Source organism: Neolamprologus multifasciatus, chromosome 3, assembly GCF_963576455.1.
Source record: "Neolamprologus multifasciatus chromosome 3, fNeoMul1.2, whole genome shotgun sequence".
Classification (NCBI taxonomy): Eukaryota; Metazoa; Chordata; class Actinopteri; order Cichliformes; family Cichlidae; genus Neolamprologus; species Neolamprologus multifasciatus.
Window position 1 is genome coordinate 20460853 of NC_140441.1, and position 14407 is coordinate 20475259.

The 14407-nt window shown below is 41.0% G+C and overlaps 1 protein-coding gene across 5 annotated transcripts in view; it reads left to right on the forward strand.

Annotated features, from left to right (window-relative positions):
* The window catches only part of arap2 (ArfGAP with RhoGAP domain, ankyrin repeat and PH domain 2), a 171489-nt gene that overhangs the window by 38039 nt on the left and 119043 nt on the right, over nucleotides 1-14407 (forward strand). For all 5 annotated transcript variants that reach the window (XM_085136842.1, XM_085136832.1, XM_085136817.1 and 2 more), the window contains one exon: nucleotides 5334-5527. In XM_085136842.1, the coding sequence (XP_084992968.1) occupies nucleotides 5334-5527 (194 nt within the window). The remainder of the gene's footprint in view (nucleotides 1-5333; nucleotides 5528-14407) is intronic.

Consider the following 14407-nt stretch of genomic DNA (forward strand, 5'->3'; position numbering starts at 1 on the left):
CAAGTTCAAATTTGAGTCTGTCAAAGCAGAGAGGAGAAAAATGGAGGTGTAGTCTGCCTTCAAATAAAAGACCTTGAAGAATCACCTTGTTGTTTTTATAAATACGAACTAATTTCTGTGATCATTAAAATTCTGGATATATTAAATTAATTTGCACCCACGTAATAAATCTGTAACGACTGTGTTTTTGAATATTTTGGGGTTATTAGGTCATTAGGCTTGTTTTTATGCTTTTAAATTGGTTCTTTAGTTTATTTATGCTACAAATAAGCAAGACAAATTGCAATTGATGCACTGTTTGGGCCTTGGTGGCTAATTTTCTTTTGTACACGCTGACGTCTTGGGGCGTGGGTGGGTGAGAGTGGGCAAGCTGTAGTTTTAGCGGCTTTCATGTAATGTTGTGTTGATTGTTGTCTTTAGGAACTTTGTTATATACTATATGTTAAGGGTGTCTCCTTTGAGTGAATTAGATTTTTACTCAGAAACCGGCACTGCTGACATAAATGCAGGCAGTCTTCTTTTCTGCCCTCCTGCCACCTGGAGATGACTGGAATAGCAAGACGCCGTGAACAGGAGCGCGCACTGTGTCATGTGCGCATGGGCGTGCGTGTAAAATGGTAAGTTTTAAAATTTCCGGAGCAAGGCGATGCTCCAAAATGATTTATCTGATGACAAGAGAGGGTACCAAAAACATTTTGCTCTGACGATTAAGATGAACTTGGAGCTCGTTTGAGCAAATTAGATTGAACAGAAAAAGGCAGCATGTGGGCTTTGTGGTTCGCTGACCAGCTTCCGCGTTTTGAAGAATATTTTTAGTGTCAGTCTTTCCATCACATACGCCTCACTCTATGGTGTGTGTCAGTGGTTACCAACCTTTTTCATCTGACATACACCCACAGCCCTGTCAGATGGATTCAAGAACCCCTTCATCTTCACTGTGCCTCATGTTCAAAAGTGTACATTTGAACTCTTTCTTTAAACTGGACTACTTTCGCTGTACCATTTATCAGTCACGGCTGGCCAAAATGTCTCAAGAAGGCATCTGCTATCAGTTACTACTCCATTTACCAGCTCTCAATTAGTGACCCAATTAAACTATAGATAAGCCGAACACTGTTTTAGCCAACAAACTTCCTGCTTGGCCATACTTTTAGCAAAAGGTTTACAGTGGTCCCTCGCTATAACGTGGTTCAACTTTCGTGGCCTCGCCGTTTCGCTGATTTTTTTTGTGCACTTTTCCATGTTTTTTTTTTTCTTTACAGTGCATAGTTTTCTGCATCCTGATTGGCTGTAGAGCATTGTCAATCAATCTTGTGCCTTGTCTCCTGTACAGTGCAGAATGCGTTCAGCTTGTCAAATTTATCTTCGATCTCTAGCAGTGTGACTCTGAAGTGCTGTACTGTATGTTTGTAAGTTTTCTCCCCAACAAACACAACAATGTCCACGAAACATTTTGCACCCTCAAAGGCAACCACGGGTGTGTTTGGTTTCATTCTATATAAGACTTATTTTTCTAGAAGGTTTGAACTTTGAGAGTTTAAACAAGAGAGAAAAGTGTGAACATGTTCATGCCTGTATATCAAGTGTGTAGTGAGGGGTTTTACAACCTTCACACATCTATTATAATTGTAAGAAATAAAGTTCGCTACTTCGTGGATTTCACCTATCGCTGGTTATTTTTGGAACGTAAGTCCTGCGATAAACGAGGGACCACTGTACCTCACTTTTTGTCCTTTGTGTGTAAATCTCAAGTTATCGGTGCCTTCCTTTTTTGTATCAATCTTTTGTATCACTTTTACTTAACTGTTCTTTTGTATCTTGTAGAGCCTGTCCTTTTTAATACCGATATCAAAAATCTGATATTGGTGTTAAACTCTGATATCGATCTTTTGATATAAAAATCAAAAGATCTGTTTTTTTGGGGTGTGGGGGATTTCTCTGTATATTTTTTTATGTGTGTTTATGTACTCGTTTACATCAATCGATTGTTGTGTGTTGCTAACTGAGAAGTTGCAGATTATTCTTCAGTGTGCAGTTTTGAAACTCATAACATGGTTACGTAGACTGATAAATAGCTACTATTGGCCGATACGATACATCAGGTAACAAATATGTCAGGCTCTATTAACATGGTTGCAAATCACTTATTTTGTTATTGTATGTACTATTTGTGAAAATCCAGTATCTCTAAATGTTAAATCAATCAATCAATCAAAAAAAAAGATGTTTCAAGTCCAACTTGAGTTATACCATCCAGGTTGTTGTGATAGTGTCCTTCAGCTCATCTATATTTTTGGCTCTGGTGTTTCTTATGTTCTGCTTTACGGTACCTCATAGCTTTTCTATGAGGTACTGTAAAGTGCCAACGTGAACCTCACCTGAACCTGAACCTCATACATTCTCTGTAAGGTTGGGGTCATGTGACTTGGCTGGCCAGTTGAGCACTAGCTCTCTGGGCAGGTGCCAAGTCCTGCTGGAAAAGCAAATCAGGATCTCCATAAAGTTCTTCAGCAGATGAAAGCATGACGCGCTCTAAAACCTCCCGGTATACGCTTGCTGCGCTGACTGACACAGTTGACTTGTAACAGTTACAGCTGTTTTCCTGAAGATTTCCCTCATGGAGGCTCTTGATGCACTGACTCCAGCCTCAGTCCGCTCGGCATAAAGCTCTTCCGAGTTCTTGAATCAACTTTATTCGGCGGTCCTCTCGAGGCTATAGTCATCCCTGCTGCTTTTGCAGCTTTTCTCACCCCATGTTTCGCTTCAAGTTAATTTGTAATTACTAATTACTAACTGGTTAGGAGTGCTGAATTAGACTGAGACATTCACAATATTTAATTTACTCAAACTCTAATAATTTGAGATACCGGAGTTCTGATTTTCATGCGTTTTTGCCTAAATCGTCAAAAATAAACAATAAAAAGGCTTGAAATATTACACTTATGTATGGGATATATGGCAGTTTAAGTTTTTTGAATTATTTTTAAAAAATTGTATGTTTAGATGAATTTTAGTCATCCAAACAGTGAGATGTCAGTGAGCCTCCTCTCCTTCACTGGTTCAGCACATGCTGTTCTTCTTTGGATTTCTGTTCACTTTGACATTCTTCGAGGAAGACACTGAGTCCCCGCCAGCTCCAGGCTATTCTATTTTTTAAAAAACGAGATGTGGCAAAAAAGGGAAAAAGATGAATTTTCCCATCGCGGAAATCAATAAAATTCGTACATTGGCATGCTACAGCAGTATAGTTTGTTAACCACTTTCAAGCATTTTCATTAGTCTGCATTTCCAGTTGCAATAACTTTCATGTCATGATTCGTGCAGTTTCCTTCCTGTTCTTAGCAAAGAAATGTAACGGATGAAAAAAAGCAAGCCGAGAGGATGTTACACCAAGCGAAGGTGTTTCTTCATCCTCAACATTTGAACAAAGCACATTAAACCCATGCGTGAGGTATCCAAAAATACATTTCGTGAAAGAGGCGGTGTGACGCCCCCTTTGTGACCACACACAAATGTTTGTGGTTATTCTGAGAGCATCATTTAGTCATATTATATTCCGATAAACTGTCACGCTGTCAGTGCTGCTTTTTGTCTTTTTGCTTTTCGTATGATGAGTTGATGCTTTGCACATTTTCACTTGGAGGATATTTATATTTCAAAAACATAACTTATAAATTCTTTTTTAGAGGACAGCATTGTTGTTTGCATAGTGTTCATATCAGCTTGTAGAGTTTTTTAAATGCATTTCTTATTCCGGTTTGTGTAGAACAGCTACCGCTGTGGGTTCTGCTTTGGACCTGTGATGCGAGTCTTTGTGTGTGTTTACAGTCCTTTGGTATTTCTTGTGTTTCCACTTTGCGGGCTTTGATAGCACCGTGTCTTGGGCGGTGGAGGGATGGTCTTTACAGCGTGTGCTTCATGTCTGCTTTTATGTTTGCTTGAAAAGTTGCAGAGGAAGATATCTGAGAGGCCTTTCGAATACATCTTTTGAATGTAAACCCTGTGCGGAACATGATGGAGCACACTACGTTTGAGCCATTTATCTGCACAGTAATCCAGGGGGATTTACAGTAAGTTAGACATCTCGGTGTCCCGCTCAAGGACACTGCTTGAAGACTCCAAACAGCGTTAGATGTGCCATTGATGGGACAATTGACTGTTTGCTAAACCCATCTTTCCAGCATCAATTGTCTAATGATAGCTACCCGAGGAGTCTAAGGCCTGTAAAGCTTTGGATTCCTTTGTATGCGTTGTGCTGCGAGACAATCCTATATCCTGCAATCCTGTGAAAAAGTGCGCCCCACTTTTAGTAGCAATGACATGAATTTACTGGGAATACTAGTTTTCTGCATGACTTTATCACTGTCTCACTTGCTTGTGGAGGACTTTTGGCCCGTGTGCTTGTGTTCATTTATGCTTGGCACTTGTTCATACAGAGCTCTCCTCAACAAAGTTGTTCATCATCTTAACGTAGCAGTAGCTGCTGTTCATTAAAAGTGGTCAGCATGTGGAAGTAACAACCTCTTAAGTGTGTCTTTGATGCAATGTCATGGCAGCTTCTTTTTTGTTTTTTTGAAGATATTAATAACCTAAAGTGGTTATCACATTTCATGAAACGGAGCGTTTGAAACGCCTGAGCGGCAGTAGATAAGGATTTGGACATCGACGAACAATTTGAACCCCAAAATAAGAATTTCAGAAGAAGCGATACTCTTAAAGCCAAGATAAGCTGCTCTGTGAAATATAGTCACTCCTCTTTGTGATCTTCTTTGTTTTCTTCCAAACTTGAGACAAATTAGAGTATTCAGAGAAGTGTGGCTGCTTCTCATTAAAACCTGTACCTTTTTTTTTTTCTTTTTATCGTATATTTTAATTAGGTGTTGTCTTGACTGAAATTATCCCCGCTACATTTTGCTTGAGGCTTGCAAATCTCTGAGAAGCAGCTATCTGTATCTCCACTGCTAGCACTTTTCAGCTTTGCAGGATAGTGGGGTTTTTTTCTCCTTCCAGCGGCTGAGTTAATTTTCACCAATTGTAGCTCATCCTGTGTTTCAATTACTTTTCCTTTCAGGCTGGAGTTTTCTGTATCAGTATGCAGCGGAGGTTTAGGAGCCAATGTAGCTCACAGAACAAATGCAAAAATGATGAGTTAACACTATGATTCAAAGACTTTAGGATGCCCTGATCTCTTTTTGTCTGGTTCTCTCCCTGGCTTTTCTTGATTTCCTTCCCTCTTGTATTCACTCCTTTACACGCTCACACTTGTATCCACATGCACCATCTGCCTCCCTTTTTCTCTCGTATCTGTCTCTCACTCATGCACGTGTCCACAGGGGAGCGCCAGGAGTGGATGGAAACTCTTCAGACGGCCACGCGCCCCCCCGCCTGCGGCTCCCAGAAGCGCTCCGGCACCCTCCCTCACGCCTCCTCCACAAACAAGCGAGGCTTGCTGGAGCTTCGCGGTTACAAAGGCAGAGTGCTGGTGTCCCTGGCGGGGAGTAAAGTCAGGCTCTGCAAAACAGAACAGGTACTTCTAACACCGTCGGGACTTCCTCTCTACAGAATGACAGCTTCCTGTTTTTTGTTTTTTTGTTTTTTAAAAGGGGAAGATGAGAGCCTATCTGAAGCAGTGGTGGCAGATGTGGAAATGCTTGAATGTGTAATGTGCACAAAGAAAATATATTTGCTTGAAATTGCTTCAGGGTACACTGAGATGCATTGGGCTCTCTGGAAAAACTGCTTGTAGCCACGTTGACCCAAAGCTCGATCACAGCCACAACGGGCTGAAGAAGAAATGATACAAGACGAAGAATGTAGTGAAGTTAAAGTTGACGTGTTGTGCATGCAGCTGAAAATTGAAAATAGAAGCAGATGCTGAAATGTCTTAAGCCTGTGTTCTTTTAAATGTCCAGCAGAGGGCAATAATTCTGTTTACATGGTTGTATGAAAGTACGTTGGAAAACATCTCAAATACTCATTTGAGTAGTTGATACATTTGAGTTCAAGCAATAGTTTTGAGTCTTTTTGAATGCACCATGACATTTAGGTTGTGAATTGTGGCTGTCATACAAGTGTTTTTGGTTTCTCAGTCAGCTCCACCCTCTGCTTGTAACATCAAGTTTTGAAACAGAATGATGGCTAAGGCGTCGTAAAGCATCAGGCTTGTAGACTTAGTGACCAGTCTGCAGCCTCCTCGTCACCACCAGTTTCAATGGGACAGAAGGCACTCATTCATTAGCATGAATCTGGCTGCATAGAGAAATAAGTACGCTTTGGTTGCTAGTAGGTTACCGCAGTTACCCGTAGTAAGCATGAAAAATTCCGACATGTCTGCAAACACGTGCAAACGAATGGTAGTGAAACTGTGAAAGTGCGATGCATACTGGACGTTCGCCTTCAAAGTAGAAGTTGCGCGTGTTGAAATGTTGTGGTTGCAACAATAAGGCACAACATTGACTTTAAAGGCCAACATTCTGTTTGTCATGCAGCTCGGAGAGAGCGCTTAAAGACAAGTCGGTGTCTTCCATACAAACTACGAGTTATCACGGCAACCTGCTAGCAACCAAGGCAAAGCACGCTTTACACAGCTGAAGTGCTCTGTTCCCACATGTCATCAGTCCATGTGGGAACAGAGCCTTGTTTAACCCATTGGTAAAGATGGCTAAAACCATGTTTTATATACAGTCTATGTAATATTTAATATGTAAAATATGGCCTCTTTAGGCAAATCTACTTCAGTGGTGATCTTTAAATCCGGGTTAAAAACTCGCTCAGTGGGTAACTTTATTTATTGTATTTATTGTTCTCATTGTACTTTTTATATTTCTGCTGCACAGCAGAAATATGGTCGGCCATGTGTTGTTTTTAAAGTGTTACATAAATAAATTCTGGTAAATAATTAGCAGAAGGAAAAATCTAGTGTTTGTATGTTATCTTTAACATCCACATAGTGCCTCAGTGGATGTTAGTGATTGCTTTAAATTTGCAGGTTTATCGAGTGTGGGGACCTTTGAGGCGATAACTAAACACTCATTCAGATATTTTAATTGGCATTCATATGATTAGTATGTTATTGAGTGCATGTGTCGGGGTTTATTTGTTTGTCTGAGTCTAATTAAAATTCTCACATAACAGGCACGCGTGGCAGGTTCACGGCATTTTGGAGGAATAAGTACATCTACATATTTTTAGCCATACAGACAGATTGGAGCTAGCATGTGCACTATGATTCTTTCGATTGTTTTCTCTTCAAAGTATGTTCTGCTTATTGTTTTTGCACATTAATTGTTTTGGATGACATTTTCGCATACAGCGTTTGGAAAACATTTGAAGAGTGAGACAGAGGCGGATTTATAAAGAAGGAAAGAGAGAGAGAGAGTTGCAGGCAGACAAGTGTATTGCCCGCTGAAATTCTTACACTTCTGACCATCTGTCCATATGTCTGCTATTGATGGCTGTCAGCGTTCTGTTAATTTGCGGACGCGAGTCGAAGCCCACACTTGTCTGCATGCAACTGCAGTTTCATCCGATTGAATGCAAGCTGTCAGGAGCAGACAGGTGTCACAGTGTTATTGTTTCAGTGTTATTAGCATGCAAGGATTCTCCCAACTGCAGCACCTCATCCGATCGCATATTTATGCGAGTGTTTAGTGCAGAACCGCAAGACGGGGAAGGAGGAGAGCTAAGCAGAGAATAAGAGAAGTTGACCCTATTCAAAGGTGATAAACTGAGATAAGTTTGTTAAGGTCCAAACAGTGGCAGGACAAAAATACTTACCACTGTTTGTTCCAGTGGCGGTGAGACTTGTACTGTTAGCATATTGTTGACGTGACCCCTTAAACTGTAGCAGTTTTCATCTGTTTACACTCATCATTACTGAATCTCAGATGCTGAGAGAATTAGCACCCAACCTGTTTGTTCTTTAATGAGCGAATACATTAGAAGCAGAGAGAGAGAGATGGCTTGTATGGAAGATTAAAATGTGCTTTTTTAATTAATGTATTTTCTAGAAAACACTTTTTAATGTTTTTACTTTTTGTGCATTTATGTTTTATTTTTAGCCTGTTTTACTCCCAGATAAAAATGCACTAATTAAAGACGTGACTTAAGCAGTCATAAAAGTACTTGTCTAAACACACCCAGAGGTTTCAGGCTGTACTTTTGTGATGTTTTGATGGAGTAACTATTTACAGTCAGAATACTCAAAATGCAAAACTACAACTAAAACTACAATTCAGATTCACCCTGAGGTCCCGGCTGGATCCCAGCACACATATACAATGCTGAAGTATTCTTTTAATATGCTGCGGCTTTACCTCCACCCATATGGAAAAGAAATAGTAAAAACATATATGATTTACTCAGTGTAAATCATATATGTGGCCACTTTCTCATTACTTTCATATATTTTTTTTAGTAAGTATCCAAAACATACAAGTTTCATTATATAATTTTTCAATGGATCTTATATCTGTTTTCACTCTTGTATGCTTTTCATACAAGTTTCATACAAGACAGATACAGACTTTATAAGATTTATATATATCTTTTCCATATGGGCAGCTTTCTGCATTACTTCATAATTGCTGCGTGATCAACTAAATTTTTTACAATCTGGTGCATTCTTGCTTTTTGCTGTTTTTAAATCACTACTCGATGCAAAGGGTGTAGTTGTTGGCAGTGTTGAAATCCTCTGGAGGGTTGATGAATGGATATAGTAGCAGCATTTCTGGTGAACATTTGAAATCTTCAAATGAGAACTACTGATTCAGTATTACATTTGAGAGATGGATTTTAAAAAGGAATGGTCAGCGTTCAAGAAGCTGAAGTCAAGATATCTTTATTTTTGGTCCCTTTGAGTGGAGCTCTGAAAACTCCATAGTATCTTTTATTAAGCAAGCCTGCCTGGTACATTCTGGTGTCTTGCAAACTAGCATGAAATTAGCATTAGCAAATTAGCATGAAACTCTGTAAGAAAAACGTGATCTTACTTTGAAGAGATTTTTTTTTTAATGTTTAAACTGACATTAGCAGCTAACACTAGTGATAACCTACAAACTTGGCTAGTAAGTTACAACTTTACAGCATCCTAGCGTTAAATGGACTGCTAATTTTGGCTAGTGAAAGCTTACATGACACTCAAAGCAGCTACACCATAAACTATGAACCACTTAGCTTTACTGTAGTATTGTATATATTCAAATTATTACAAGTACTCATGAGGCTTCTTGGTGGTATTAATACTTTACATGCACATTAGCATGCTTGTTAAAGGAACAAAAGAATTAAACGCTGTGTAACGCCCCTGATGTAGCTACCTTAGTGTTAATGCACAGCTTTGTTTTGTTGTTGTGGACCTTCCGTCTCCATTTTAGTCATAAAATACAGAAGAGATAAGTTTGCTCTTAAAGTTTCCCTTGAGTTTCTCATATTTGATGTCAGTCCAATTAAACCCTGATAGTCCCTGTTCATGTACAGCTTCTCTGTTCTCTGCCTGCTCCTGTCCCCTGCCTGCTCCTGTCCCGACAGCGAGATATAACATCTGAGATGGAAAGATACCTCACAGCCGTGATACTATTTCTTAAAGTGCCTGACACGTATTTGTGTGCATATTTGATAATGCTACATGCATTCGACTCATTTCCATCCCTCCTCGGCTCTCATTTCGTTTCGCTCGCTCTTGTAGTTTTGTTGTTTGCCTTTCATTATTTTCTTCATTAGCCTGAACAAACATCTTTGTTAGAATTCTCTTTTGGGTATCACTCCTTGTCAGCACATTTCCACTTCCTTGATCTGAGACAGCGGGAGAATCGGAGGGAAAGAGAGAATCGGGGAGTGAACAAATTAATTGTATTATTTTAGCTTACAAGCTAAATCCTCGGCATAAATGCAGGAGCAGCTGCGGTGCATTTTGCAGGGAGGAAAGCAGGCGGCAAATGAAAGACAAGAGACTTAAGAGTCAGAAACTGAGAGATGAAAGTAGGAAGATGAAATGAACAGGGTGGAAAGACCAGTTCGGTGCAGGGCTTGCATGAGTGAGAATCGAGCGTTGGTGGTTTTGTAAGAAAAGGAGAGAGCGATGGAGAGCAAGAGCACGGGGAGGGAGGTAGACCATAGCCCTGTTCAAGTTCAGTGGAGTGGAGTATTTAATCTAACATGATGAACGAGCTATTGGAAACATCATCCTCCCAGCTCCTCCTTCAACACCCCTACCCCATTTCTCACGGACCGTAAGCCCCGTGATGGAGCTGTGGTTAAGGTCACTTAAACACCAAGGTAAAGAAAGTCAGACAGTGCGCAAAGTGTGTCTCTCACACACACACGGTTACTCTGAGAACCATGTCTCTGCCATGCCCTGCATAGGCAAATTGGTACAAGCAGAGTGACTTGTTTCGTGTCTTATCGTGTCGTACATCACAAGCGTTGCCCACTTTGTTTTCACTCTGGTAGCTGAGGGATTGATTGATGGTTGAATGATCATATTTCTCGCTGTCATCTTGTGTATAATTTAGAATTCCTCCCAGTTCCAAGTTAAATCTTAGCTCAAATGAAAACTTTCAACATGTAGTAGAGCCTTTCCTGGTGGAGGGAGGGGGGGGGGGGGGGAGAGTACACAATGAGATTGCGACTGAAAATTTAATTAATCTTTGCTTTAATTAAATTCTCTGCTCTTCACAAGATCTTCTCTGTGAGACTTAACATCATCCAGAGATTTCGAGGCCGTTTTGTAGCACTGATGCCACGACTGAATTTGAGATCAAGGCTCTTCGTTTTTTGTCTTCATACATGATTTAGCTGAAAGATGACAAATTCAAATCTTTTGCTGTGTAACAAGAGCAGTTTACACCTGCCTTTCTTTCTCTTTTCATACTTGGAAGCCATGATTACAACGCTTGCATATTAAGTTGATTGCAATGGAAAATGTTTTACTAATTACAAATTAAATACTGTTCCTTTTAGCTACTAAATACTATCCTGTGTTCAGTGGTACTTGCCTGTCTCAGCTGCCTGCTGAAATGTAGCAGTGAGAGCACCAAAGGCTGCTTAGTTGCAGAAAAACTAAAACATTGAAGATGCTAAAAATGCTCAGAAGGTAATTGCACTGTGGGGTAATGAATCTCTCTGGGTTCATCAGTACAGACCACTTTGTTGACAGTACTAATTTGATTGGTTATTAACATAATAAGACTAAAAGAAGCTTTGGTGAGCTGGTTACTGGTTATGTATTCAAAGACACAACAAACAGAACAAATGTAATCATCAGACTAGCGAGGGGGCAAAAAATATTCGAGGCTCTCCCTGAAAAAGACGTCGTGTCGACGCGACCATATGTTAGTCTGAAACCTGTATATACCTTTCAGCACTGATGGTGTCTTTGTAGATGTTACCACGTTACTTGCACAGATTTCTCTTTTTATATTATTTACTTTGGATGATGAGAGATAACCAGTCTGCACATCATCATTCTGAAACTGGAGAGAGATTTTTGCAGATTGTTGAACCTCTGCCTCTCTAAGGTGCTCTTTTTATACCCAGTCACGTTAGGCCTCTTTTTTACTAGCACCTGCTCGACTCGACTCGACTTTATTCGGTTTCAGGCGTTTTAATGTGGGTGGGATTGTTATAGCAAGGCGACCTCAAGTATCACAACTTCATTTGTATGATACATAAATGCAACAAAACAATGGAGGGCACTGAGGCGATTGTATACCAGCTGGTTGATCTGTCGCTAAAACATCTGCACCTCGTCGTGTACCTATTGACATAGCTCTCTTGGAACTCTTGCCAAGTAGGTACTATAAAAGGTACTTGGTACTGGGGACTACCACCTAATGGAAATCCCTAAGAACAGAGTCCAGCTGAGCCGCGTAGGCAAGGGGTGGCCAACTCCAGGCCTCGAGAGCCGGTGTCCTGCAAATTTTGGATAACGCCCTGGGTCAACACACCTGAGTCAAATGATTACATCATTACCAGGCCTCTGGAGAACTTCAAGAAATGTTGAGGAGGTAATTTAGTCATTGAAATCTGTGATGTATCCAGGACACATCTAAAACCTGCAGGACACCAGCTTTCGATGCCTGGAGTTGGACACCCCTGGAGTAAGGCGCTAGTGGAAAAGAAGAATTACTGACCTCTTGCCAGTCCGAATATAAAAGCGTTTCGCTGCCAAAGGTTTGTGTCTCTGTTCGCAGTTGTTGTCTATCACATATAGACAGCCTTGAAGCCTGCGCTGCCATCACACTATTTTCAGTAACATCGTGAGTCGAGTTAATGGACCAGACAGCATGTGAAGCTAAAACTGAATATGACCAGAAATTGTTACTAGACAAAAGCTCACGGTGGGGTTGCACTTTTCAATAATTTTAACTTTATTGTAATCAAACACCATCATGCAGTAAGTTCACATCTGCTGCAGCGCGCAGCAAACACGTTGCTGTTCCTAGTCATTGCTGCGCGCACACTCAGGACTCATCTGATCTCAGCTGCACACAAATAAAGATTCATGACTGTCTTGTGTGTTTGTGACACTGTCGTGTGTTGTCAGTTCTGTGGGAAGACGCTGTCAGCTGTAGTCAAAGGTTGCACCGAGAAGATTACTTGCGATGCTTCTTGTAGCTGTCTGAAAGTGGTATTAATTGTGTGTTTGCATGCTAGCATTTGTTAATTAGAACAAAGAGCAGCTGAGGCTGATGGGGGAAATAAACCAAATGAATCTGACCTTCTACTGGAGCTAGAATAAAAGTTTCAGAATAATCAAAGTCCCCCTGATTGAGGTCTGTGCATGCTAAGGTCCGGGTGGGCTGACACTCGTTGGAGTCATGTGCTATTAGTTACAGAAACCTATGATCTTTATTTTTTTCCAGACAATCTCACGATGGAAGAGCTGTGAGAGTCTTAAGTCTTTACAGCTACCTGCAGGATCCCCAGTCAAGCTTTGTGAAAATGTTTTAACCAAAAATGTGGCTTTTATTGGTTGTTGGTTTGGATTGGATTGTTGGACTTTGAGGAATACAGAAATTGAAGACATCGAACTCTTGTCTTCTTGCGTTCATGTGACTTCCGTGTTCTCCACCCTGTCGCTGCCTCTCGCTGCCTCGCCGCCCGATGTTTAAAATAATCAAATAGTCTTTTGTCTCCATGTGTGCTCTTTTAAACTCGCCTACCTCTGTGCGAGACGGTGTTACCCTGCATGCTTTAAGAGCAGCTTTAAGTGGTTGAGTGGTCATGGAATTGGAGATAGACGTGGAGCCCTGCCTCTATTTGTCTGGGTTTCTTTCAGAGCGGCTCTATGCTGAGAAGCGACTGACTTGGAAAGCTCTGAGAGAAATAATTGGATGCACGGCTGGAATATTCCAAACGGCCTTTGTGCAGAATTCACGAGGTTAAGCGTGAGCGAGACTTTGTCCTTCACACCTTGTAACAGTTCTCGAGATTTTGTTGATATGAGCTGTTTTTTTTTTTTTTTTTTTTTTTTTTTTTTTTTTTTACTTTTTTAAAATAAAAAATTAGTTTCACCTCCCTGAGATGCTTTGCATATGGACCACCAGTAGTAAGCCATACACATGCGTGAGAACATTCGCCTTAGGGCCTTTTCCCCTCTCTCTCCTCCTATAAGCGCCATTGATGCCTCCTACCCCTCAGCAGTTGTAAAAAGTTTTTTTTTTTTTTTTTTTTTTACCTCTAATGCCTTTGCTTCTTCTCTCCATCCCTCCATACTTGGTGAATTAATTGGAGAGGGCAGGAGGCTGCAGCACATATTGGGTAGGTAACGAGTGGTGAGGGCTGGACGGCCGCTAACACCCAACTCTCTAATTGGCTGCCCGAGTGAGATGAGGGTCATTAGATATAGGTGACTGCTTTGCCCTCTCGGCACATGCATTTAGACAGGCGTGAACACTCATGCCTGCATGCACGCGTACACATGCAGACACCCTTCTGCTGTCATTTCTTTTTCTTCCATGTAAATCGTTTGTCCTTCTGCGAGGCTTTTCGTGTGTTTTCTTTTATAACGCCACATCGAGCTCCTCTGCTGATCTGAATGGACGGCAGCTGCGAGCTTTGAAGGAGACTGCATTTCTCCATGACCCCCACGCTCTCATTACAGCGTCATGCGTCTTCAAACCTCTGAATGTGCTGAACTTAAAAGAGCAACAACTGTACACGGCTGTAATTGATAGGAGAGAAAGGCAAGTTTTTGCTGCCCTCGAGGCCCCCGCGTCAAAAGTTTCAGCTCAATTAGGACCTGGCCATACGAGCCTCACTCTCACATTATCTCTCTCTTTCTCTCCGTCGCTTATGTCATCCTCTTGTGAAATCAGAGGGTCTTAATTACTCATAAAGCTTCACGGGATCTCCGCATGACGCTGCTTCGTTGTCCTCTCTCGGTATCGTTGCGCGGAACTGTGGG